The sequence below is a fragment of the Zootoca vivipara genome, chromosome 7 (genome assembly GCF_965207765.1).
Source record: "Zootoca vivipara chromosome 7, rZooViv2.hap1.1, whole genome shotgun sequence".
Taxonomy (NCBI): Eukaryota; Metazoa; Chordata; class Lepidosauria; order Squamata; family Lacertidae; genus Zootoca; species Zootoca vivipara.
This window is the reverse complement of record NC_142590.1, coordinates 63,753,389-63,780,349: the sequence shown is the minus strand read 5'-3', so window position 1 is coordinate 63,780,349 and position 26,961 is coordinate 63,753,389. Positions and strand designations below refer to the sequence as shown.

The window sequence follows — 26,961 nt, the reverse complement described above, 5'->3', positions numbered from 1 at the left end:
TAGAGGAAACCCGCTTTTCACTGTGGTCATGCTAACACAAGACGACCAGTTGAAGAAATCTCGGTGTTCCTCGCAAACCAACACTATATGTAATTTTGAGCATGCTGTTTATCATCCTCTTAAACAGGGTACTTAATATTCTACAGGCTACAGAGTAAGATCCCAAAGAAAATCAATTAACCATGGTGGTTCATAAAAGCAGCCCACCCTGTTTCTCTTCAAAGCAAACCAATCTAGGGATCTGGTTACATCTCTCACTTGTTGGTTCTGTTGCATGATTGTATATAGGAAGGCTAGGAACAGCTTCCCCAGCTACTGTATGTGGAGCACAAGCCATCCCGGGAGCCAATTGGTGTGAACAATATTGAAGTTTATTTTTGTTTATAATGGCCATTGTCGTCCTTTAAAAAAAAAAACCACTCTGGTATTGCGGTATGATGAATGTTCTGTCTGCACAAGCATTTCAACTTGTCAGATGGAATGATCCCCTCTCCCCACCCCCTGTGCACTTTTCTGGGTTTATTTTCCTGAAAATGAACCAATTTCTGAAGGTAGGGGGAAGCCTTGTTGAACAAGCAGAATTCCTTGCACAGGGCTTCTGCTGGCAGGGCTCATTAGGTGAATCCTGTTTATAATCCTCAGTTAATAAATGATGTTCACCAGAATGAAATACTCTGCAGAACTTTATAGTATTGTAGCATTGACTATTACGAAATTAAAAGACGAAATTAAAAGTCACGAAATTAAAAGACGCCTGCTTCTTGGGAGAAAAGCAATGACAAACCTAGACAGCATCTTAAAAAGCAGAGACATCACTTTGCCGACAAAGGTCCGTATACTTAAAGCTATGGTTTTCCCAGTAGTGATGTATGGAAGTGAGAGCTGGACCATAAAGAAGGCTGATCGTCGAAGAATTGATGCTTTTGAATTATGGTGCTGGAGGAGACTCTTGAGAGTCCCATGGACTGCTAGAAGATCAAACCTATCCATTCTTAAGGAAATCAGCCCTGAGTGCTCCCTGGAAGGACAGATCGTGAAGCTGAGGCTCCAATACTTTGGCCACCTCATGAGAAGAGAAGAATCCTTGGAAAAGACCCTGATGTTGGGAAAGATTGAGGGCACTAGGAGAAGGGGACGACAGAGGACAAGATGGTTGGACAGTGTTCTCGAAGCTACGAACATGAGTTTGACCAAACTGCGGGAGGCAGTGCAAGACAGGAGTGCCTGGCGTGCTATGGTCCATGGGGTCACGAAGAGTCGGACACGACTAAACGACTAAACAACAACAAGCATTGACTATTAACTGGCCATGTTCTAGAGGGCATGATAAATTGGACAGTATATAAATGGCTTCCATTATATGGCTTCCATTGACTTTTGTAGCTGTGTTCAAATACTTACGGGGTGAATGCATGCACTGAAGCCCAATCCTGAGCAGGTTTACTCTGAAGTAAGGCCCAAGATTTAATGAGACCTAATCCTAAACTAAATGTTCGGAGAACTGTGGCCTTGCTTTATCTATTTTCTCTCATGTCCTTTGGAAAGAGTACCTTGGATGGCAATCTGCTTTTGAAAGCTCTGATTACCTTATTAGCACTGAGTAATCCACACTTTCTTAGCATCACCATTGCTATACAATTAGGAGCTCCCGAGGGAAATTTAGAATTTCGCTTACTATGACTCCAGGAACTGGCTACATGAGTGACATTAAGCCTAAGCCACAACAGTTGTTTTATGGCTCCAAACTCCTCCAGTCTTCCTTGTTTTACTTCTCTCTCCCTTAATTTTGGCAGGTATCAAATCCAGTCCCAGGAAGACGCCAAGGAGAGACGGCACTCCCACACGATTGGAGGATTGCAGGAATCAGATGATCAGTCTGAGCTGCCTTCCCCTCCTGCTCTCTCCATGCCATTGGTTGGAAAGGCACCACTCACTAATATTGGTTAGTTTCTGTTACCTTCTGTTTTCCTGCAGGGGGAACTTTTGGAGACAGGTGTTCTAAGCCAGTTGAAGCTGATGCTGATCTATACTTTCTGAGATCCTTTCCCTTAATTTTCTTTCTTCTGAGATGGCACTGCCAGCTCACCCAAAACCGACTCCAAGGTCAGGGTCATGTCATAGAATCATAGAATCGTAGAGTTGGAATAGACCACAAGGGCCATCCAGTCCAACTCCCTGCCGAGCAGGAAACACCATCAAAGCATTCTTGACATATGCCTGTCAAGCCTCTGCTTAAAGACCTCCAAAGAAGGAGACTCCACCACACTCCTTGGTAGCAAATTCCACTGCCAAACAGCTCTTACTGTCAGGAAGTTCTTCCTAATGTTTAGGTGGAATCTTCTTTCTTGAAGTTTGAATCCATTGCTCCGTGTCCGCTTCTCTGGAGCAGCAGAAAACAAACTTTCTCCCTCCTCTATATGACATCCTTTTATATATTTGAACATGGCTATCATATCACCCCTTAACCTTCTCTTCTCCAGGCTAAACATACCCAGCTCCCTAATCATCGGAGGATGTTATGGGGTGACCTGGTGCAAGTGTTACACAAGTGCAGATTGGCTTGTGCAAGGAATGGTGTATATTCAGTGATCCTACCCCCCTCTCTCTCCCTCTCCTTCCCCCCCCCTCTGGCTGCCACCCCTGAGTCTAGTGAGCCCTGTGTTCCTACACCCCCCACCCCTGCTTCAAGCAGCTCCATCTGACTAGCTTGTCTTCCCTCCCCTCCTTCCTCCTCCTCCAGTGACCCCCACGGCAGCCAACACTCCGAGGATCACTCGCTCCAACAGCATCCCCACCCACGACTCCACCTTCGAGCTGTACAATGTGTCCCCCATGGGCAGCACCCTCTCCCTGGCAGACCGGCCCAAGGGCATGATCCGTTCGGGCTCCTTTCGCGACCCTGTGGATGATGGTGAGAGTCCTGCACCCAGCCAGGAGGACAAGAGTCTCCTCCACAGTAATAATGGTGAGAGGGATACGGTCGCGACAAATTCTGTCTGTCAGGTCTTCTCTAGTGTACTTGGCAGGTGGGCTGGCGCAGCTGTGGGAGCTGCTTCTTGCTTGCAGGGGAGCAAGATGGCATGGCAGAGCTGGGGACGGGAGGTGTGAGTGGGTGAGATCGGTACCTTTCAAGCACTGCTTTCTCCCTCCTGCGCTTCCAGCACCACCATGAACAAGATGTGGGAGGCAGGCACTCTGCCCATCACCCAGTGCTAGCTTGCCATGGGGCAGAGACAGCCACACCTCTTTTTAGGATGTGTGTCTACACTGCATTCGTATTTAAAATTACTCAAAGCTGATGAAGCACTATGCTACATTTGGAATAAAGAAGGGCTAGTTCAGGTGGTGGTAGAACTGATCCCCATTGGGTTGCAGCAGAGAGCTCCCCCAGCCAGGGTCTCCACCTGGGTCATTGCTGATTGTGTGCATGGTGTTACTTAAAGTTCGGGTTTTTTTAATTGTTCCTGATATGCTGCATTAAAACGTAGGTCTTTGTGCTAAAAATAAACATGTTTAGGGAAGTTTTTAATGTTTGATGCTGTACTGTTTTAATTTTCGGTTGGAAGCCACCCAGAGTGGCTGGGGAAACCCAGCCAGATGGGCAGGGTATAAATAATAAATTTTATTATTATTATTATTATTATTATTATTATTATTATTATTATTATATAAACGCCTGTGCTAGCAAAATGTTTTCACATTTCTCTAGGAATGTTGAGCCATGGTTGGGTTGGAATATTGCCTGTTTCTTCCAGGACCAAACGCTCTCCCCGTGTTAACTGTTAAGAGAGCCTCACGTTGACTCTTGGCGTTGTGGCCCCACTTCTTTGTGCACACCTGACCTCTAGGTTCTCCCCCTGCCCTCATGTACACTGATGCCCCACTGTCAGGAGAAGACCCCCTGACACGTGTCTTCTCTCTTGTCTATTGCAGTTCACGGATCTGTACTGTCCCTGGCATCGAGTGCTTCCTCCACTTACTCCTCAGTAAGTTGTGCTCCCTTCATCAGCTGACCTGCCCTGCCCTTTGCTTTCTCTGTGCTGCAATTCCGGCAGGCCATCCTTCCCTCTCTTCCCCCACCCCAAACCCTGGATGTTCCCCTGCCGCAGTCTTTTTGAGGGATGGGGTGCTGTGCCGCTCTTTCAGGGCTTCGCATGTAACCGGGGGGCGGGGGGTGTTGCGGTACAAATAAGCTGTTGCCGTGTTGGCACAAGGAGTGTGGTGCATGTGGAAAGATTGCAGCGGAGGTGCTAGCTTCTCTGCATGGCTCCTCCTCGCCTTTGCCTGTGAGTGCGCCTCTGCGACTTATGCCCTAACCACCTGCCTCTCTCTGTCTCTCCTCTGCCCCACCACGTCCTGCCAGGCTGAGGAGAGGATGCAGTCTGAGGTACGGTAAGATTCTATCTCTTCCTCTCTCTGTCCTCCCTACGGCTGCTTTGCTCTTGACCCTTTGGTGGAGAGCAAAAGGGTCTGTCCTGCTCCCTGACTCCTCCCTATCTTTCTCTTTCTCCCTGATTGTAGCAAATCCGCAAACTGCGCCGTGAGTTGGAGTCATCCCAGGAGAAAGTGGCCACGTTGACATCCCAGCTTTCAGCCAACGTGAGTTGCCCTGTGCTAATCTGCCGCAAATGCTCCTCTCTCATAAACAAAATTTTGAACGATACAATTAAAGTAGCATTCAAAAATACCAAAGAAAAATGGAAGGCTAAAATAAGGAAGGGGGATATGGGTGAAGGTGTTTCGACCAAATAAATAGTGAATACAAATATATGGTGTGATCACATTTTACACAGGGGCTCTGTTTTTTTGGGGGGGGGGTGTTGTTTGCAATTTATATTACTTTTCATATCTTTTATTTTTAGGTCTTATTATGATTTATGTGGAAATGGTTTCAGTTTGGTTGTGTGCTTTCTGATGTGCTTTATTTATTGTTTGTGGCTTTTGTTACATTTGTAATTATGTAAACCATGTCAAGTTGTAAGCCACCTTGAACATGGTTTTTTTTGAAACCATACAGATGATATAGCTCAGTGGGTTGGAGCATGGTGCTGATAATGCCAAGGTTGCAAATTCGAGCCCCGTATGCAGCAGCTGCGTATTCTTGCATTGTAGGGGGTTGGACTAGATGATCCTCAGGGTTCTTTCCAACTATGCAATTCTAGGATATACACGGAAACATGTATACTCAAACCCTTGGAACTAGCCCTGAGAATTCCCAGCCTTCCAGAGACAAAGTGCTGAACCCCTCCACCCAAGCAAGGCAGGGAGCTTAAACCCAGCTTTCTATATTCAGCATGGAATAGGAGCACCCTCCAGTGGACACTCACTGTTTTGCTAGCTCAGTGTCTCTAAAATGTCTTGATCTTGGGTCTTAGAATAAAGGAGGATGATAGATTATATCTTTAATCTATCACAGCAGCAACTGCCTATTCCACTGCATAATGAGTAAATACTATTTCATGCAGGCGTGTGAGTGCAGCCATTTCCTGTGTACCAGAAGTCACTGGATCAGAGCCCAGGGGACCAATTCAAAGCTGCCATTAGAAAGGGGAATAGAATTAGAAACACCATTAGAAAACACCATTAGAACAAAGCTACAGCTTCCCCCAGATCAGAATGGGGCAGCCCAGTATGACTTAACAAACCCAACCTGAATCATTGAGGATCCTCTTGCTAAGGGGCATTCAACTACTCACATGTTTTCGTTGGTGTGTGGCTGTAGGATCCACCAGCCTCAAGACACTGTCCTCACCTGAAACTTTGCCCCCTTCACTTCAAGTTTTACACACCTCCCTGACGGGGACCCAGTCCACTGTGTTGAGAATAACTGTGTATAGAGTTGCAGTTTTAGAGACACCAGCCTTCTGCTGTAGAACCGCAATCCCTGATGGGAATAATGGGTTTAACTAGGAGTTCCCAGTATCAGTATTCTTAAGCAATTAAGAATCTACAGAGCTGCATTGATATGAGGTCAGATTATGTGTCTGTTCTGACTGGCAGTTGCTCTCCAGGTAGTGAAATATCATTACCGTCATGCGCTCTGTAAGTGCAACTGAATCCGTGCAAATCACGCACTTCATGCAGATCATGTGCTCTGCCACTGACTTGTGGGTCCCTCTGATTCCTGTTTTCTTCATATGACTCTGTTCCTTGTACTGGCATGTGGGCATATCACCCCTTATCAATTTCCTTTCCAGGCAAACTTAGTAGCAGCCTTTGAGCAGAGCCTCGTGAACATGACTTCCCGTCTCCGACATCTTGCAGAGACTGCGGAGGAGAAGGTGAGTTTGAGGCAGTTGGCAGGGTCCATGGCTGACCAAGGTGCTGAGGCCTGCCCTACGAAACAGCTTGCTGTTGTTTCCTTTCTCCCACCTCCCCCTAGCACAGGTTTGCAGCAGAGCAATTAGTAAAATATTAAAACGCAAGGCATTCATCAGTTATGCATCACCTTCTAGGACACTGAGCTGGTGGACTTGAGGGAGACAATTGATTTCTTGAAGAAAAAGAACTCGGAAGCCCAAGCTGTTATCCAAGGGGCCCTGAATGGAACAGACATTACACCCAAAGGTGAGCGCAGCCTTCAACACACACTATCCTGGTGGATCTTTGGATATGCAGTTGCCGAATGGTGGATTAGAGACAGGGTCGACAGGATTGATTCCTTTTCCTGCTAGGAGCAAGGGCGGGAGCGGTTTGACATTGTGGTGTAGTGCTTGGAGAAAATGCACTTTCACGGGAGCCAGTTGGAACACACACACTTTTACTGGTCGTTTAATATTTGAAGGGAGGTACAGCAAGCAGCAGCCAGACATAGGGCAGTACTGTGTAGGTTCTATGCCCAACTTCCTCTTTCTCCTTCCCAGCCATGGAGCCCTTAGTAATGAGAGTGGAGGAGAGGTGGGGAAGGCTCATGCTTTCAGTCTCCATAATGTCACAATGACTGTACTTGTGTGTGGCTTCCTCCTCCTTTGTTCTGAAATTGAAGCTCCTGGTTCTATAGATGGGAACAGCCATCGTTACCATTGTGCTAGTGGGAAAAACAGTACAGTGGTAAAGGCAGCTAAGAGTTATACTTCTCTCACTGCCTTCTGGCATTCCACTGAAGGGATGAAATTACAGAGGAGTGGAAGGATGGGGGAATGGTGTCATGGTGGTCCTGAGCACTAGAAGCTCCTGAGTATTTATTGACAAGACTGGACGAGCATGCCCAGGACAAGAGACCAAGCCATCATCGAATCTGAATACATGCAGCTCCTCACCTTTCCTTATGGTCCCCAGATGCTGCCCCTATGTGCTCCTTTCCCTACTATTCCCACTTCCATGGTCCCTGCCGGACCTTAGATAAAAATGTTAGATTTGATTTGAAGTCTAGCCTGGGAACAAAGTACAGAGAATACTTTTTTTTTGCTAGCTGTGTTTGGAATTGAAGCTAAAAACAGAGAGGTGGTAGCTGATTACCTGGGTGCCTGCAAGAGCTGCCAGTCTGTCCACAGGTTTTGAATGCATCTCTCCCCCCCTTCCCTTCCCTGTGACTCTCCAGAGCTGCGTATCAAGAGGCAGAACTCGTCCGACAGTATATCCAGCCTGAACAGCATCACCAGCCATTCTAGCATCGGCAGTGGCAAGGATGCAGATGCCAAGAAGAAGAAAAAGAAGAGCTGGGTAGGTCAAGGAGGAGGGGAAGTCATGGTGGGATCTACGTGGGGGTGAAACCCTGTTGTGTGTCTTGTCACAGTAGCTAGTATAATGGCAACTGGGGTTTCAGAGCTACTTGGCTCATGGAAGTACTATTGACTACTTACAGCAGATTTCTCTGCGAAAGAAACTAGTTTGCATCTTTATTGCTCTTGAGGCCCAGTGGGAATATGCTTTAGCTCCCAAGCTAGATCCACTGGTAGGTGATAGGCGTCACTCATGAGGCCCATTAGACTTAATCATGGTGTGGATGTGGTAGCCTAAAAGGGAGGCAGGGATGCTAACCTAGCAGTGATGGGATCACTAAAAAGAAAGAAAGCTGAGCTGATGATGGTGGTGGTGATTGTTTTTTTTTTTTTTACAACACCACATGGACTTAAAATGTTTCTAGCATGCTTCAAGTTAAATGTCCTCTTTCCCAGACATGCAAACACCCCTCCAGTCTGAATATCCAAAACATTGTGTGTTTTTGTGCTCTCCTTCCAGCTGCATATTTTGAGTCAGGAATGAGACCAAAGGAAGCTTCCAAGTTTTTAAGGCTCCGCTTAAAAATATCGGGCAGTGGGATGGGGAGTAATTTGACCTGAACCTTATTAGGAACATTTTAAAGTGCATATTAAATTTTAATAATAAAGGTTTTGACTTTTAAAATTAATATTGCCTCACAGCTGGTTTTGCATGGCAAGTTTATTACTTGTGCAGCTGATGTTATTCTTCCTTTCCATTTACGCTAACCTTGCTGCCCTGCCTTTCCCCACTGCTCCCTAAAGCAGAGAGAGGGCCACTTGTGCCCACCTCTCAGCTCAGTAGGTGTGCCATCCTCTTAGGAAGGCTGGTGTAGAAGATTGTCCCAGTTTCTCTGTATTGCCTTGAGCCCCACCCCCCAAATCCCCGCAGCTTGTTACAGGCAGGGAACCTGAGCTGAACGCATGATTAAGTCTTGCTGTGTTCTTTTTTTCCCCTTTCTTCCTTCAATGCTGACCCCCAACCCCTTTTTTCCAGGTGTATGAGGTAAGCTTGGAACTCCCTTCCCCACCCCCACCCCTCCCTTTCACCAGTCCTTTCCCTGTGTCTTACTCCTGACTGGTCACTCCATTGTGTTGGGGACAGCACAGCACTCGTGGAACTAACCATCCCATTTGCTCTCGCACTTGCACTCCCAAGCCACACAGGAGGGGCCACTGCACTGGTGCTGCGGCAGGGGTGGGGTGGGGAGTTTCACGCCCCTTTTTGACATGGCTCTGAATCATAGCTGCCAAGTTTTCCCTTTTCTCGCGAGGAAGCCTATTCAGCATAAGGGAATTTCCCTTAAAAAAGGGGAGAACTTGGCAGCTATGCTCTGAATCTATCCCTAATGCAACCCAGTCTTAACAGCTCTCCGCAAGGTCTAGAAAGTCACTGGGAAAAGGGGTTCCAAGAGTGGATTTTTGAGGTACTCAAGTGGGGCAGTTTAATAATAAGTCATAGCAGCGTTTCTCAACCGCTGTTCCGCAGCACACTAGTGTGCCGCGAGACGCTGGCTGGTGTGCCGCGACGTGCAGCGACGAGAAGGGCGATTTGCATTGTCACGTGCCTGGCGGCCGCCAATACACAACACTGACCCGCCGGAAAGCAATATTTCTCCTCCTCTTTCCCAAAGCTCAGTGCAAATATACAATCCGTGCCACCCTGAGAACTTGTTGAAGAGTGGGGTATAAATCCCTTGCAATTAAATAAATTAATGAATCCACCCTCAGCAGTTTGGCTGCGGCTTCCAAATCCAGTCTAAACTTTGCTTGCATCTCTTTGTCTGTCTAGAGCAGACAAGGTTTTGTTGGGCCATAAATTCCCAGCATCCCTGATCACTGGCCCTGCATGCTGAGAGTCCCAACAACTTCTGGGGGCAGGGATACAGGTTCCCCATCCATGTTCTAGAATTGCACTCCTTAACAGGACACTCCTTTGCATGCACATCTGTTCAAAAGTAAGCCTCACTGAACTCAGTGGGTCCTACTCCCAGGTAAGTGTGTACAGGACTGCAGCCTAAGTGGCCCAGATGATGAGATTCAATGGAGCATGACACCCACCCACCCACCAGTTTCTGCCACACCATCTCATAGCTGCCGCAGGTCAGAGCAAGTCAGAGAGCTGGAAGATAGACAGTGATTTCATGACATGACAAGTGCTCTTTGAAGCCACCTGAAAGGGTAGCAGTTGTTCAAGCTCTGAGACAGCTCTAGTCCCCTGGCCTCTTGTGTGCCCTCAGACTGGCTTGTGAGGTGGGTGGGTGGGAGGGAGATAGAAAAACCCAGTTCCAATAGTGCCTCCACCCATTACAGTGGCTATTCTCCCTGCTACTGTCTCAATACATGTGTGGATTGATGCCTGTTTTGTGTGCATGTTGCATGCTCCGCCTGAGCATTGTTGGGATCACAAGTTGACTATTCCCCTCAAGAGCAAAGCACATGGTTGTGTTGGTCTTGACTCGTTTCTCTGGCTTCTTCCTTTTCTGCAATATTGATTGAACCATTACATGTTAGAAGAAGAAGGGGTGCTTCTCTGTAATCTCTATTCACCTGGATCTTGAGATGCAAGATAAATGGCACAGATCTTAGCATCCCAGACTAATTCCATTCCGTTAATAATTGGGAAAGAGTTGCATATTTTGTGGAGGAGGAGAGCAGCCTGCCATTCTTACTTGTAGGTTTGGCAGGCCCTGAGGGTTGGAGTGCCAAAGGAGAGGTGAGCTATGAAGTGCTCTCTCATTGTATGACTCTGCTGTAAGCAAGTCAGGTTGGGCACATACAGGTTCCAAGTGCACAAATGCCACCAAGTCATGAGAGCTCCTAGTTATAGCACCAATGATCAGAGGCAATATTGCTTGTTGTCTTCCCTGCTGCTATGAGTTCTTAGAATCATTGAACTGTAGAGTTGGAAGGGACCCCGAGGGTCATCTGAGCACAGGGAGCTAGATACCAAAACATCTAGAAGGTGGAGGGAAAGTCCTACCATGGTAGTGGGTACAATCCTTTGTAAGATATGAAGTTATTCCACTCACCCCAGTGGTAAGTCAGATGCCTCTATTAGTTACAGCAGCTGATAGTTACAGCAGCTGATTCCCTGGGTAGCAATTTATTTATTTATTGAATTATGCCCCACTTTTCTTCTATGATGGAACCCAAGGCACACATAGGGCTCCCATCCAGGCAGTGGCCAAACCTCCATAGCTTCAGCAAAGCTGCTGCTGATGAAAGTGTTTGGGGTGGTCCACCTTCTCTCACTATCTACCCCTGCCCCTAGGTTGAGCTATAGGGCTCTGAAAAAGCAAATTGAGTAAGCAAGGAGGGCTTTTGCTCTTTCCAGGTAGGATAGCAGTTATTGGTGTGAGGAGAACAACAGCTAACTTTAGGCTCTCTTAACCTAGTCCTCACCCTCTCCTAAAAATGCAGATTTGCTTCGAGAGGTAGGAGTAATAGATTGTAAGTGGGTGTGTTGCCCACAGCAATCACCCCCTCCCCAATTCCAAAACCTTCTCTACATAGTGGCATGCAGTACCACTATTTGTGTGCATGGGTCAAGCTGCCAGCTATATTAGGGCACCACCACTCCTGCCTATTTAGAAAGATGCAAGAAGCCTGGAACACTCTGGATGAAAGGATATATCCTTTTGCATGACAGTGGCAGCACTTCAGTGCATGGACTCAGCTGGTCGGTGGCATGTTGCACTGGCTATTAATTGTTCTGCATGCTTGGACAAGTCCATGTCTTAGGCTGCTAAACTGCCCTTGTTTCCTTCCATATTAGGTAGTGTAGGATATTGTATTTTACATTCCCACTCAAGATATGGAAAGGGAATCTGGCCTGTGTCTTCCTTCACAATCTTTGACAGATCACTTATCCTTTAGGAACCACAGGCCATGCCTGTGTTTTGTATGTTCCTTGGTTCCTCCTTATATACTTTAAAAGTTCTGCTTCCCCCAAGGGCTCAGATTTTTGGTTACCAACCATGAGAGCTGCTGGGGTTTTTGTGTGTGTGTATGATAGGAATAATCATATGGCAACATTTGGAATCCTTTTGGCTTCCTTGCCAGCAGTCTTTCATAAGTGACATAAGTGACTTTGTGCCCAAGCTATGGAAAGTGGCATGCCTGGAAACAGCAAGTATTGCTTCTGATTCCTTGTTCTGAGCACTCTGGAATCTACTACTTGGTTTCTTGGGGAGCATAATTAAGATGCACTTAATGCAAATTCGATACCTTGTGTCACTTCAGCTTCCTTTATGTGCTTGCATTCAATTTCTTGAAAGCCTGCTCAATAAAGGTAGATTTTTTTTAAAAAAAAATCTTCCATTCTGACAGTGCATGATTATAGAGGGAGTGGGAATTCTAAGTTGCCTTAAAAGTTGTGGGTATGGATCAATGATTAATTAAAACCAGGGGGGTGGCTCTGTGTACATACTTTCTTTAAAGAGTTTTTGTGCTTGGAGAGTATTATTGTAAAAATTAGTGTCCTCTGGGGTGGTGGGGTAGTATTAGAGCTTGGGTGAGAAGCAGACCAAAGGGGAATCCAAGTTTCTGAGTGTCCTGAGAACTACGAACTGTTCACAGCGTGCAATGTAACAGAGGTTAGATGGCACAGGTTGCCTCTGCCGCCTCCTTGCCCCGTGGTGCAGCTTTTTCTGTTTTCCAGCAGTCAGCCTCAGAGGGCTTTTTCAAGCTTTTCTCGCTTCTCCATTTCCCCCTTCAGTTGAGGAGCTCTTTCAACAAGGCTTTCAGCATCAAGAAGGGCCCAAAATCTGCCTCCTCCTATTCCGACATAGAGGAGATTGCCACCCCAGATTCTTCCGCGCCGTCGTCCCCCAAACTACAGCATGGATCCACGGAGACAGCCTCACCCTCCATCAAATCTTCCAACTCCTCTTCTGTGGGCATTGATAACACTGAGTAAGTCCACTCTCCAGGGAGTGAAAGTAGGGATGGCTGCATGGGCAAGCTGCACCTGGAAAAACCTTAAGTCTGCTATGCCTTGTATCTGATCATATTGTACAGTATGCTGCAGGTTTCTGGAACTGTGATATGAACAATAAGAACATTGGGGGGGCACTAAACAGGTGGCTGAGTGACCATTTGCAGAGCACCTTTTCCAGTAATATGTATGCACTGGAAACATCTCGTGCTCTGGCAGGAGAGGACAGCAGTGAGCAAAGATTCAGAAGCAGCATTCCTCAGCTGGGCCAGCTGCTACCATAGTCCTTGCTGGTGCTTGCAGACTTTTCCCTGCACCGTGTCTGAATTTCTGTTCATCCTTTGCACAGGTTGTTCCAGGCCAATGAAGAAGAGGAGCCTGAGAAAAAGGAGGTCTCAGAGCTGCGCTCAGAGCTGTGGGAGAAGGAAATGAAGCTGACCGACATACGTTTGGAGGCCCTAAACTCTGCCCATCAGCTGGACCAACTGCGCGAAACTATGCACAACATGCAGGTGGGCATGATGTGCCCTGAAGAGCTAGCACCTCTCTGAGGCTGCAGGGCTTTGGCTATTACTTTTGGCTATTTCCATGCTCTTGACAGCAATTTTCTAAGCATTTTCTTAGGGTCAATTTGTTTCTTTCGCAAAGAGACAAAGCAGGCTGTGTGAATGCCCTTCAATTGGCCCGGTGCCTGCTGGCAAGAAGACACCACCATGAGACAGGTTACAGAAAAGATGGGGAGCCTGTGATGTTCCAGATATTGGACTCTCCACTCCCATGAGCTCCAGCCAGTGTGGTTGATTGTCAGGGGATGACAGAAGTTACAGACCAGCAGCATATGGAGGGCCATGGGTTTCCCATCACTGGGTTGCATTTGCCTTATCCATTGGAGTGTCCTTATTTCCTGACATTGGTCCAGTAGCAATGTTCTAAGCAAAGTCATTGTTGCAAAGAAATCCCACAGAAGTACATTATCTGGAGCAGAGAGATGGCAGCAACAGTTTCTGAAGCTGAAACAGCTGCTTTGTTTGGGCAGCATTTTGAGAGACAGGCCATGAGCCTTTAAAATCAGGCATCTGCTCTCCTGGTAGGAAAGGGACCCTGGGGTGGAATTTGGCTGTGAAAAACTCTTTCCAATGTCCAACCCTTGGGGAATGCTCCATCTTTTAGGACGTCCTGCTGCAGCCTCCTTTTTAGGCTGTAGGAAGCCTTACTGTTATCAGCACTCTCATTCCTGCCACTGCTGTCTTTTCATTCCCTGTAGCTGGAAGTGGATCTATTGAAAGCTGAGAACGACCGGCTGAAGGTGGTTCCTGGGCCCTCGTCTGTGCCAAGCTCCATCCCAAGTCATGTCTTGAGCTCATCTGCTGCCTCTTCTCCAAGGCGCTCTCTAGGGCTCCAGCTCACTCACCCTTTCAGTCCCAGTTTGACTGATACAGGTATGAAACAGAGATAGAGACACAGAGAGAAAGGCTGATACTAGTTCATTTGCTGTTGCAAAATCTCTGCTTCTGTTTTTTCAAGATATTTTCTTTGTGAAACAGGGATGGGAAAAAGAGGTGAGAAGGAAGACTTGAGATCACCTTTGAATGGGTTGTGGGGGCAGTGGCCTAGTTGTGCCTTGCATCGGGAATTTGGTCACAGTGACATTTGGTCACATACTACAAATACTATGTTGATGCCATTGCTTTATTGACAACTTACTGATTGTATCTTAGTGGGAGAACCTACAAGGGGGTGAGACTAGGTCCAGGGCAAGAGAAGAGGTGCTGCACTGAAGACTAACAGCAGGTAGTTCTTGTGCTGGAGAGAGAGAAAAGATGTATCAACCAAACTTGGGGGGGGGATGCCCTGGACTGTATAGGGGAACCACCATGGCAGAGTCCAAAAGACACTAAACTCTAGGATTATGGAGGAAGGAAATATTTCACTTTGACACATGGGGATTCCTGGGAATACCATCCTCTGTCAATGGTTTCTACTTCTGCACAGTGTGTATACTTATTTCCCCCTTCTCTAGAGCTTTCTCCAATGGATGGCATCAGCGCTGGCAGCCAGAGGGATGAGGTGACACTACGAATTGTAGTGCGCATGCCACCTCAGCACATCATCAAAGGGGTAAGCATCAATGCAAAAGTGGGGAGGGGCATTATCCAGCTGCAATGTATGGTGTGAGGACACTGCTGAGTTGATCCAGTTGCCATTGTAAACTGGTAGCAGCAGATTCCAAATCTCAGCCGCTTTTATATCTTGCTTTTGGCTTCCAGGACCTGAAGCAGCAGGAATTCTATCTGGGCAGTAGCAAAGTGAGTGGGAAACTGGATTGGAAAATGCTGGATGAAGCAGTCTGTCAGGTCTTCAAGGTGAGATGCTAACAGCAACTTCGTAGCTGTGATATCATCTTCAGAAACTTCATTCCACATTTCTGGGATGTTGAACCAACTTCTACACCTCTTACCCTGTCCTGCATGGCATACATGGTTCTTTCCCCCCTCGTTTTATGCTTGCAGCAACTCTGCAAGGTAGGTAAGGGTAAGTTTATGTAATGGCTGGTCCAAAGTCATCTAGTTATGGAGAACTCCCTTCTCACAGCCTCTTCTAATGACTTCCAGCAACCCAATAAAAACACTTTGGTTTGCCCAGACATCTGGAGGTTTGTGAGTGAGTGAATGCCTATTTCTGTTTCTGTTTTAATTTATTACTAGTGTTGGTGGTGGTGGTTCTTCTTTTAGGTTTGCACTGATTGCTATTTTATTTGGTTAAAAAAACATTGCAAGCTACCTTAAGAACTGTGGTTAGTAGTGGATACTTCAAAATAAAAGTTTCTAACCAGTTTAGCATCAGGTTTACTCCTGAAGTCTGACCTGAACCAAGCTTCTTCTTGTCTTCACTCAGGACTACGTCACCAAGATGGACCCTGCTCTCACACTGGGCCTCAGCATTGAGTCTGTCTATGGTTATAGCATCAGCCACATCAAGCGAGTCTTGGACACAGAGCCACCAGAAATGCCGCCTTGCCGGCGGGGCGTGACCAGCATTGCTGTGACATTGAAAGGTATCGCCACAGCTATCTTGACACACATTTATTACCAGGCCACCTCTGTTTTTCCTTTGCTCCTATCTGGTTCAGTTCCAAGCACGGTCAAAGGGAAGGGTGGAAAGCAACAAGGACCTCTAAATTAGAGAGCCTCTGGAAAGCACTACTGAAGTCAGAAGATGAAGTGGCGAGCTGCTAAATGCAGCACTGGAACCCTGGTCTTCCATAAGTTACTGAACTACAGCTCCCATCGTCCCTGGCCACTGGCCATGCTTGCTGGGGCTGATGGGAGTTGTAGTTCAGCAAAACATCCGGCAGGCCAAAGGTTCCCCACATCTGCTGTAGGTGAAGACCCATGTTTGGCTTTACTGAAAGGAATATATACTGCAGGGTGGCTGCTAAAAATATCAAATGTGATCTTAAGCTGCATTAATAGTGTCCAGATCACAAGACGTAATAGTTATGCATCTTAAGTACATACTGTCCAGTTCTGGGCACCACATTGACAAATAGGGGAGCATTTCTGGAAGAGAGCAGACAGCATGGTGAGGGATCTGGAAACTTCAGTCTTTTGAGGAATTGTTGAAAGGACTGGGTTTATGTAGGTATGAAGATGAAAAGATATTAAGGGGAGACATGATTCTGGTTTTCAAGTATCTGAGGTGAAGTAAATGAGGAGATGCAGGAATTCTTTTTCTCCCTTGCTCCATAGAGCAGGCAGAAGATTTCAGCTAAACATTAGGAGAAACTTCCTAATGGTAATTCCCCCTTCACACACACATTGAACAGACTCTCTTAGGAGGTAGTGGGCTCTCCCTTTACTGAAGACTTTTAAGCTGAAGTTGGGATGCTATTAGTTAGGTCTGCTGTAGCTGTATCCTGCATACAGCAAGGGGTTGAACCGCATGACCTCCTAGGTCCCTTTTAACTAGGATGGTTATAAATATTATTCCTGTAGTTCTGATACAGAGTTGAAATAGGAGTGCCGTATCCCATTTCAGACTCTTTATATAAAACATAATTTAGATTATTAGGATCAAACAGCAGTGAACTTTGCACGTTCTCCATCTTTACATCTCTGTATTGAAAAGGAGGAGGAGATATAATTTTCTCCTTAAAACAAACCCCAGTTCCACATTGCTACCAATTGTGGTTTGTTTTAACAAAACTTGGGTAAAACAAACCTTCTGGCTTTTAAACTTTGGTTGGAACGAATCTCCCAGAACAGAGAGATAGATATCAGACTGCTATAAATGAAGTGGCGATATATTTACTCAAGAAGAAACAGTGTCCCCACATCATGAAAAAACTGGGGAAGATGTTTTTGGAGGAAAGAGCCTACCGTGGCGGAAAAGGGAACCACAAATGTTATTAAAGTTATTAAAGAGTGTGAGAGGGGACGCCTTTTAACAGCTGCATTCTTCTACATAGGTTTGAAAGAGAAGTGTGTGGACAGCTTGGTGTTTGAGACCCTTATCCCTAAGCCCATGATGCAGCACTACATAAGCCTTCTTCTCAAGCACCGTCGCCTTATCCTTTCTGGGCCAAGTGGAACTGGCAAAACCTACCTAACGAATCGTCTGGCTGAGTATTTGGTGGAGCGCTCAGGCCGTGAAGTCACTGATGGCATTGTCAACACTTTCAATATGCACCAGCAGTCATGCAAGGTGTGAAACTCCTTGCCTGGGACTGTCTACTTGGAAATTTCTGCACTTCCACGCTCTCTGATCCCTAGCACAGCCCTGCTTGATTACCTTCATTCCTAAGTCACAGACTCCTTGTAATTTCAGCTGGAAGAACCTTAGGCATACTACTTGCAATCCTTGCTACCCCAACACAACTCTGTACATATCTACCCAGAACCCTGTGAGTTCAGTGGAACTTACTCCCTAGTAAGTAGGTATTATGATAGCAGGTATAAAAGGAATTAAACATAGTGCAAAGCACTTCGTCAGCATGAGCATTTCTGCTTGCCTGATGGAATTATCTACCCTCTGCTCCACCCACACACTGTTCTGTGGGTTCTCACAATCCGCCTCCCCAGAGTCTTTTTTGGGATGAGGGGGAGCCCCTTTATGCTAGCAGAAGTCCTTGCATGGTCTTCCATGGACAAGGCTTATCCCTCCCATAGTCTTCATCACCAGCCTTTTGCCAATGTGGCCCTCCAATCCAAACTAGCCACCCTCAATTCTAAGCCCAGTTCTCAGCCTGGGGAAATCACTATTCCTTATATCCTTACATTCTTCTTATAATAATATGTAGTGTGTGTGTGTGTGTGTGTGTGTGTGTGTGTGTGTGTGTGTATGCTACACACTGATACAGTGACTTCCATTTTGCATCTTTCTTTACCAGGACCTACAGCTTTACCTCTCCAATCTGGCCAATCAGATTGATCGGGAAACAGGGATAGATGTGCCATTGGTCATCCTTCTTGATGACCTCAGTGAGCCTGGCTCTATCAGCGAGCTCGTCAATGGAGCTCTCACCTGCAAGTACCACAAATGGTGAGTGATTTACCAATCTCATTTGACGCCTACCTCTTAATAACAATCTTACACTCAAGGATTATTCTGAAACAGGGGAGACTAACCTTTTCCGGGCCAAGGGCTGCTTTATCTCATGGTCAGCCACCCAGGGGCTGCATGTTGAAGTGGGTATAGCAAAAGTGGGTGAAGTTGCTTTCCAAAGGACAACCGCTTTTAATACACAATTTTCAATAGTTTATTATAAAATTCAGAAGAAAATTATGGTTTTTTAATTTTTTGTGTTGTTGTTTTTTTAAAAAATGATAGTTTGGAGGGTGGGGGATCTTGGGATGGCCCCCAAAACTCTTTGGCATCACAGTGGTGGATCTATGGGAGCAATCAGTTAAAAGTTTGTTTAAATTTTTTTTGCGGGGGGGGGGAGTGTTGAAAATGAAAATGGAAACAGAAGGAGAGGGACAAACCTATTTGCATTGGAGGAACCATGGAAGCAGTCATTTTTTAAAAAAAACCAACAACAACTATAAAACATTTTTGTTAAAGAGTGGCAAGTGTGGGGAGGCCACTAAAATCCTTCCTGGGAATCCCGGATACTGTGTTCTAACATAAGAGCACTGCTGAATCAGGTCAAAGGCTGCCTTGTGAGCTGCTCTACATCTCACAAGGTCTGGCAGATGGTGCGGTGCTGTGATGCCCTGCTGTGTATATGGCTCTGCCTATCCTGCCGCTCTCAGTGGGGCAGTTGTTGATGATGTTATGGCTTTACTAGTGTTTCAGGCCTGCATCATAACTGTCTCTTGATTTCCCTACCTAGGAAGAGTTCTATGCATACCTGCCAAGTCTCGCACTGAAAAATGCAGGATCAGCGGCGGCGAGGCACCGGAAGTTGCGTAGAAGCAACTTCCGGGTCCGCTCTGACCATGTGTGGGCACCGGAAGTAGGGCAGAGCAGCACTGGAAGTCGCTTCTACGCATGCCCGGGGCCATCTTGGTGGTGGCCGCATGGTGGTGGCCAGATGGTGCCGCTCTGCCCTATTTCCGGTGCCCACACATGGGCAAAGCAGCACCCAAAATGGAGGCTCCCTGGCAGGTAGGAAATCCGGGGGATTTCCGGGATTTTTCTCCATTTAGGAGAACAGCGGGAAACGGATTAAAATCCGGGGGTTTCCCGCAAAAAAACGGGATACTTGGCAGCTAAGGTTCTATGTCATGGAGTGGCCAAACCATGGCACAATTAATATTACTGTTATTTAATGGGCTTGCATACCACTTTTTGTCACAAGTGATCTCAAAGCAATTTACACTTTAAAATAGGTCATATCATAAGTTACAGGACACAATTCAGATAACATGTAAAAATGTCAGCAGCATCAATATTAATAATTAAACCACATCAGCACATGGCAGCAGGTTGTGCATGAATGATGCAACAACCTGGCTTAAGCAAATTGTTTGGATCTCTGTGGGATTGGACCTACCCACATGTAGTTGAGTCATTTAGATTTTATTTGTTTAGCTTTCAAATATTACATGGCTTCAAGCTCTTGATTTGGTCTCTGGAAGGCAGTGAATTCACAATGAATAAGACAAAATTCATTTCTGAGTAATGTGGATTTTAGCCGTAGCATCCCTGCAGGTTACTAGGCCTGCCTTTCCAGCGTTCTTGCTAGCTCAGCTAGGAGCAAACCAAGGTGGCCATGTCTGCATTGTACTGTGGATGGGTGGAAAGTGGCCTTGCCAGAAAAGGTTGACCAGTACTCTGCTATGAGCCCAACTTTTCTTTGGCCAGAGAGAGAGGTTTGTACCCCATTACCAAGAATTTCTGGGCCAGGGGAAAAGCTTCAGATGATATTAAGGGCACAGCCAAGTTTTATTACACATTTATTTATATTCAGATTTTTATATTCCACCTTTGTAGGAAAAGTGCATACTGCAGGAAGTTTGCAGAATTCTAGGCTGGATGAGCTGATTCAGCAGAGCTCTTATTATGTTCTTAATATCCTAAATACAGGACTGTCGTCATATCAGCTTTTGGCACATGCCCGAATCTCAGCACAGCCCTTGTTCTTATTAGCAAAACTTCCCTCCATTTAACTTTTTCTCTCTCCATAGCTCTCTTCCACTGTTTCTTACAGAGTGGGGGAGGGAATTGATATGAGCAAGAGAGATTGTGTTAGTCATAGTCAAAACCACTTCTGGATGTGAGGCAGGCACGGTGTTGAGAGCTGGGGAGTGACAGAGTAAACAGTTACCAGACATTCCCCCCGTTAGGATACATCATCTCTGATAGAGCTGCTGTTCTCTCCCCCGCCAGCCCCTATATCATCGGGACAACCAACCAGCCTGTGAAGATGACTCCAAACCATGGCCTTCATCTCAGCTTCAGGTAAGGGCAACAATGATGATCCCAATGGAGGAGGCAGGATTGTGCTGGGCTTTGAAATAGCATCTCCTCTGTTCCCACCTGACAGTTCCAGAAGCTGTTATTCTGCTATGAGAAGAACTATATATAATCCCTATCATTACTAACCTGCCATCTTAATGCTACAGGATGCTGACATTCTCTAATAACGTGGAGCCAGCCAATGGCTTTCTGGTGCGCTATCTACGCCGGAAGCTGCTTGAGTCTGACAGCGATGTCAATGCCAACCGGGAGGAGTTGCTGCGTGTGCTAGACTGGGTGCCCAAGCTCTGGTACCATTTGCACACCTTCCTGGAGAAGCACAGCACCTCTGACTTCCTCATTGGTAAGTGTTGGATTGAGCTATGCTGGCTGGAGATACTGTCAGGAACAAGGATTGCCGTTCAGGAAACAGGGGACGGATGTTGAATGTTGTTGTTTCCAGTGGTTAACTAATGGAGGGATTCCAGGGCTCAAGGCTGCATGGAAGCTACAATCTGTATTTTGGCATGCTTGCCATTTATTCCTAGTAAATTAGGTGTTTGCTTTTCTCCCACCATTGAGTACATATACTCAGAGGCACTCTCAATTCTTAGTTCAAGTTTGCCATTGCAGAATAATTGCTTGATTTCCTTATGCCAGCATAGGACCACTGGCTGGACTATGGTTCCACCCGTTTGATAAAGGTAGGAGTAAAAAATTAGGAAGTAGGCAGCTTCCTCTTCAGTTTAATGATTTAAATTTTATGGCTCAAATTAAGCCCTTCTTTCTGCTTAACAGCCAAATACTAGAATTTCTCTTCAGTATTTCAGATGCAGATCAGATCCAAGGTACGAATTGGTCAATACCGTAGTTTAGTCATTCCTTTTGGGTTGTTGGTTCCTCTGCCTTGTTTGATTAACCCCTGGTAAGTGACAGCAATTAGGGAATGTATTGATGTATTGAATTGGTATCCTGGTTTCCCTACAAGCAGCTCAGGGTGGCAGAGATGAAGTTGTCTTCACAATCATCTGATTAAGTTTCTTAGACTAAGATAATAGTGACTTGAACCAGGCCAGTAAACCTACTAGTGCAAGTCCAGCAATCTATCCAATACACTTCACTGACTTACTGTATCTGGCATAGCCATGACAGTAATCCTCTGAGGCAAAGAACATTGCATGGGTTTGGTGTTCTTTTGTGGGCTGCTAGCAAATGCTCTCCATTTCCCTTTTCCTTACCAGGTCCCTGTTTCTTCCTGTCATGCCCCATTGGTATTGAGGATTTCCGGACCTGGTTCATTGATCTGTGGAACAATTCCATCATCCCCTACCTTCAGGAGGGAGCAAAGGATGGGATCAAGGTATATTTACACACATCCACATCCCCACTAGCAATGGTGACTGTGCCCTGCACCCATTTGCATGGGTGGATTGCTTAGTTAGAAGCTGCTCTGCTCGAAATTCTCCATCATCCAGTATCTTGTAGCAAAGCTGTTTCTTCAAATGTCATCCAGCTCCTGCTTGAATGTACTGTACACTGAGCTTCCACCCACCCAAAAGATGGAAAAAAGTGCATGTGCATGTGGCTTGTTTTTCAATATTCTTTTGTGGCTATCCCCATTGCAGGTGCATGGGCAGAAAGCTGCCTGGGAAGATCCTGTGGAATGGGTGCGAGACACGTTGCCATGGCCATCGGCCCAACAAGACCAGTCAAAGCTCTATCACCTTCCCCCACCCAGTGTGGGGCCTCACAGCACTGTCTCACCCCCAGAGGAACGGAGTGGCAAGGATACTACACCCAACTCTCTGGAATCAGACCCCTTGGTATGTCTTCAGGCTGCAAAGGGGAGCTGCTGCCAAACAAGAGGCTTTTGAAGGCTGGATCTCTTTGGCATGAGGGAATTAAGTTGGGACCACAATCCACCCTGTTGGATGAGTAGCCAAACTCTTTCTGTGACATGGCATACCTTGCCAACCATTGCTTTGTCGCAACAGGTGTAGCGAGCACCTTGGTTACTGGGGCACAGTTCCTTGACACCAGAGGTTGCTGGATCCTACAGTAGGCTGCGTTGCCTGAGGGTTAGGGGCTTAGCCAAACAAGTACCATATGACAGCTTTCCAGTGACTATAAAACAACACTCCTGTGCCAGTTTGCTTTTATGGGGAAGTAGAAAAGCAGTGAATCTCCTCTTCTCACTCGGAAATCTCCCCTTCTTAGCTTTTGAACACTGTTCTATAGAACTATATGTTCCTACTAATCAGGACCTTGCCCCGCCTTGCAAAAGGATTTCCCCTGCTTTTCATGTTTGTAGGACCCCCCCTCAAATAATTCCATGTGTTGTGTTTCTTGAAGTACAGTTTTTGAGGCATAAACAAGCCAGGTTTTCTGCCCAACTAAGGAATATGTATTCCCCCCACCCCCTCCCATTGGGAGCCTCCCCTCTCTAGGCCTCCCCTCCCATTGGGAGCCAGGATAGATTTAACGTATGTGTGAGTTGCATACATTGAAACTAGTCCTTGGTGTTCTTTCTCCAATCTCAGAAGTCTGGCTGAGTAGGGTTGAGTTAACCCCTCCACTGACTTAATCGTTTCTCATATACACAGAGGGGCGGGTGTATTGGAAGCTTCAAATGTACTGGGAACACCAGAGCCCATTCTAGGTTTCATCAGCTGACCTCCAGCGAGTCTTCCCATCTCACTGTGCGTCCAGCGTGTCCAATGTGTCTCACTGTGTGTCCAGCAAAATCCACTGGGACAATTGTATTGTAACAAAATAAAACTTTTATCTGCAGTGCATTGGCGTCCTCTGTAGGTTACCAATGCAGCATTGTGACCTTTTTAGCAAGCGTAATCACCCTCCACAAGAAAGAAGAGCCTTAAAATGACTGTGCTGGGCAGCACTGCAAGGAAGCGGCCACAGGATGGCATGATAAGTGTAAACCAGAGAAAGAAGCTGCCTCTACATACTGAATGAGATAGCTACATGGGATAGTTTTTAGCTTTGCTGGTGCACGTACACAATGCAGCAATGGCAGCATATATTCCTTTGTAAGCCATGAGGAAAGCCGCTGTGTAGTATATGGGTAGTCTTGAAATCTACCACTTGGGAACCACATTCCTAGCAGCTTTCTACTGAGGGATATTGGTGCAGCTAAGTGTAGGAAATCTAGGATGGGCTATGTTGGGAATCTAAGGTGAGATACCCATGCAGTGAAAGTTGCTGCACACAGAAGCAGCTTAAGGTACAAATAATTTATTGTTGCAGAAGATAAGGCTTAGTAAAACAGTTCTGGACATAGATACATACAGGTTGTAGGCTTCTGCTGATACAGATATACAGTGATGCCTCGCAAGACGAATGCCTCACGCAACAAAAAACTCGCAAGACGAAAGCGTTTTGTGATTTTTTTGGTGACTCACAAGATGAATTTTTCTATGGCCGTGCTTCACAAGACGATTTTTTTTTGTTTTGGTTTGTTTTAAATCCTATGGGGAACCGCGCTTCGCAAGACAAAATTTTCGCAAGACAAAACAACTCGCGGAACGAATTTCGTCTTGCGAGGCATCATTGTATACATTGTATACTTGCATAAAGTGTCTCCATTGCTTCAAATAAACTTCAGCAGTTCAGAACAGGGCAAGTGACTCCAACAGACTGATGGCTCAAAGACAGTCTTCACACTAGACTAACAAACACTACTAAGTTGACATGCATTAATCATTGCAATTAGTTAATGGGGTGACTTGCACTCATGAAGGAAATTATCCCCTTCCCATGCCTAGTTACTCCACAGACTGATAATAGGGGAGAGGTTTAGTTTGGGTTTGGACTGTGTTAGCTAGTGCATGTTCTACTAACATCTCAATCTGTCTGGCCTGGCCTTCTGAAGGCCAAGTTCTGAATTGGAAGGCATATGCAGTTTTATGGGCTTCTTTCTCCAGGGAGGCTTGCCAGGCACCTATGTTAATGTCTTTTTGGTGCCAGGCAAATATCTTTTTATGTTCTTAAGCATTTAAAATCTGATGAGCCTCCAGTATCTGCCTTTATTGCTGTTATTTTATGCTTTTCTTTTCTTATTGATTTGTTTTAATGGTTTTGTTGTAATTAGCTTGTTAACTATCCTGGCAATGCTTTTTGAAGGACAGCATACAAATTTGCAAAGTAAATAAAATGAGAGTATGCAACTGATTTGTAGAGGTTGCAGCTATATTAGATGTGTTCTTTCTTTTAAGCATATTCCTTCTTTGCAAAGACCTTCTTTGGAGGTCTTTAAGCGGAGGCTTGACAGCCATCTGTCAGGAATGCTTTGATGGCGTTTCCTGCTTGGCAGGGGGTTGGACTGGATGGCCCTTATGGTCTCTTCCAGCTAGCCCCCACCCTCTGGGGATAACCATCAAAGCCCTCTCACATTATGAAGTTGAATTAGTCTCCTCCCTGAACATGATTATCTACTCACAATCTACTCAGAAGTAAGGCCCATTAGATTCCATGGGCAGTATCCAACTAATGTGTTCCATCAACACAATGAAAGCTTTGCCTGTGTGCCTCCTAAATCTGTTTTAGGAGTTTCCTCAATCCTCTGGAGCAGATTTGGGGAGCATCCAGGATTGAACGGTGGGCTCCATTTGAAATGGTGGAACTCTTCAGTTGGATACTGGCCCATCAGACTTGACTCCCAGGTTGAGTGAGTGTAGGGTAACAGCATGAAACTGTAAACAACACTTTTTTCTCTGTAAGCAGTGCAGCTTTAAATAACCATAGCAAGTTGTGTCTGACCTCCTGTATGTAGCAGGACAGCTGAACCATTGCCTTCTGCCTTGGTCAGAACATCTCATCTTAACTGGAACGCTGATTATAAGGCTTTATCTGGATTTACTACCTTGGAATCCTGATCCCCAATTATCCTTTCCATATTCCTCTGGAGTGCTCACCAGGGTATGGGGTAGCTTGTTCTCAGGCATTGCAGACTGCACTGCTTTTGCAGAGCTATGTTTATAAAAGGGGGAAAGGTCATAACTCAGCAGTAGAGCAAAAGGTCCCAAGCTCAATCCCTGGTGTCTTGAGGTAGGGCTGGGAAGGACCCCTCTCTGTAGATAGTACTGAACTAAATGGATCTGAATTCATCATTTTCATCATCATTATTATTATTACCACCACCGTATTTTACCTGCCATTCACCCTAAGGTCCCAGGGAAAAGTACAACATTAAAGCACAATATTAAAAAACAGTTTAAAACAACTGGCAATCCTAAAAATACAGTGGGTCCTAAAAATATACACAACAGCTTTCTATGTTCCTTTTAAAAAGCCCTGGGGATACTTTAGCTTCTTGGTTTTTTCTCCCATGCAGATGGCGATGTTGCTGAAGCTCCAGGAAGCAGCCAACTATATTGAGTCTCCCGACCGAGAAACCCTGGACCCCAATGTGCAGTCGACACTCTAAAGGTGACTGGATCAGGATGGGACGGAGACTGGAGTGAGCTGGTCTTGGCTGCCTTTGCTCCTCGTTCTTCTTTGTTTTCTTTTGTATCTGGAACCTGTGGTTTGGAACAGAACACCACAGATGGACGATGGAGGAGGCCGCTTGACCCTCCGCTGCAAGATACTGCTCCCCCACCCCCCCAATGAGTTTGGTGGTAGGAGAATGATGATTTTTATTCTTAGGCTTTTTGCCTCTATCATAAACTCCTGGGCTTTGCAGTATGGCTGGGTGGGTGGCGGTGGTGGGACATGACTAAATCCCTCGATCCAGGGTTCCCAGCATCGGAGTTCCTGTATTGGGTAAAGACTCGAGACCTTGTGGAACTGGCCACTGCATTGTTTGCAGGGCAATGCCAGCGGGCAGGGCAACAGGCAAGTTTTGTGGTTCCCTAACATGAGGATCTTTTTATAAAAAAAAAGTAAAGAAAAGCAAAAACCCAGAAAGGAACCTGGAAGTATCTGAGTAGAAGAGTCGCCGCTGCAGCAATCCAGCTGTTGTCGTAACTGTTTCCCCTCCGGATGCTTCCCTACCACAACAAACATAGGCAAAGGCCTAGGACTGTTAACTCTGTCTTTGTACCCTCCTTATTTAATCTGCATGATCGTCCTTTTACATTCAGACTTCCAATAAACTCTGCATTGTTTTCCCCCCTTTTATTTTATTTTGGTTAAGCTGGGCCATTCCGTTTGGTTTTTTGGTTCTAGGAATTCCGTTTCGGTTTTTAATCACCTGGTACTAGTTTTGCAGGGAGGAGCCACTTGGTTTCTTAGAGGGTTTTTGTTTTTGTTTTGTTATTGTTCAGTTCACCTTTTCTCTGTTCTACCACTCTGTAAATTCCATCATGGTGGTCCCTCCAAACTGAAATTGGTGCTGACTGGATGACCTCCAGTAACCAAACTCGCCTTGTGGGTCCTTGCAGCTTGCATCAGATGCACACA

The 26,961-nt window shown here is 46.0% G+C and overlaps 1 protein-coding gene across 12 annotated transcripts in view; it reads left to right on the top strand.

Annotated features, from left to right (window-relative positions):
- NAV1 (neuron navigator 1) overlaps positions 1–26,669 on the top strand; it is a 275,085-nt gene extending 248,416 nt beyond the window's left edge. For 7 of the 12 annotated variants that reach the window (XM_088674460.1, XM_060277180.2, XM_060277181.2 and 4 more), the window contains 21 exons: positions 1,794–1,942; positions 2,741–2,965; positions 3,934–3,986; positions 4,364–4,387; positions 4,522–4,599; positions 6,198–6,281; positions 6,456–6,567; positions 7,541–7,662; positions 12,421–12,617; positions 12,989–13,151; positions 13,904–14,078; positions 14,660–14,757; positions 14,907–15,002; positions 15,535–15,694; positions 17,108–17,343; positions 18,029–18,180; positions 20,473–20,544; positions 20,709–20,905; positions 21,783–21,901; positions 22,167–22,364; positions 25,892–26,669. In XM_088674460.1, coding sequence (XP_088530586.1) covers positions 1,794–1,942; positions 2,741–2,965; positions 3,934–3,986; positions 4,364–4,387; positions 4,522–4,599; positions 6,198–6,281; positions 6,456–6,567; positions 7,541–7,662; positions 12,421–12,617; positions 12,989–13,151; positions 13,904–14,078; positions 14,660–14,757; positions 14,907–15,002; positions 15,535–15,694; positions 17,108–17,343; positions 18,029–18,180; positions 20,473–20,544; positions 20,709–20,905; positions 21,783–21,901; positions 22,167–22,364; positions 25,892–25,984 — 2,803 coding nt within the window. In that variant the 3' untranslated portion in view covers positions 25,985–26,669. The remainder of the gene's footprint in view (positions 1–1,793; positions 1,943–2,740; positions 2,966–3,933; positions 3,987–4,363; positions 4,388–4,521; positions 4,600–6,197; positions 6,282–6,455; positions 6,568–7,540; positions 7,663–12,420; positions 12,618–12,988; positions 13,152–13,903; positions 14,079–14,659; positions 14,758–14,906; positions 15,003–15,534; positions 15,695–17,107; positions 17,344–18,028; positions 18,181–20,472; positions 20,545–20,708; positions 20,906–21,782; positions 21,902–22,166; positions 22,365–25,891) is intronic. The other 5 variants (XM_088674461.1, XM_088674457.1, XM_088674463.1 and 2 more) reach the window with 3 other exon arrangements.
- Positions 26,670–26,961: the final 292 nt, after the last annotated feature.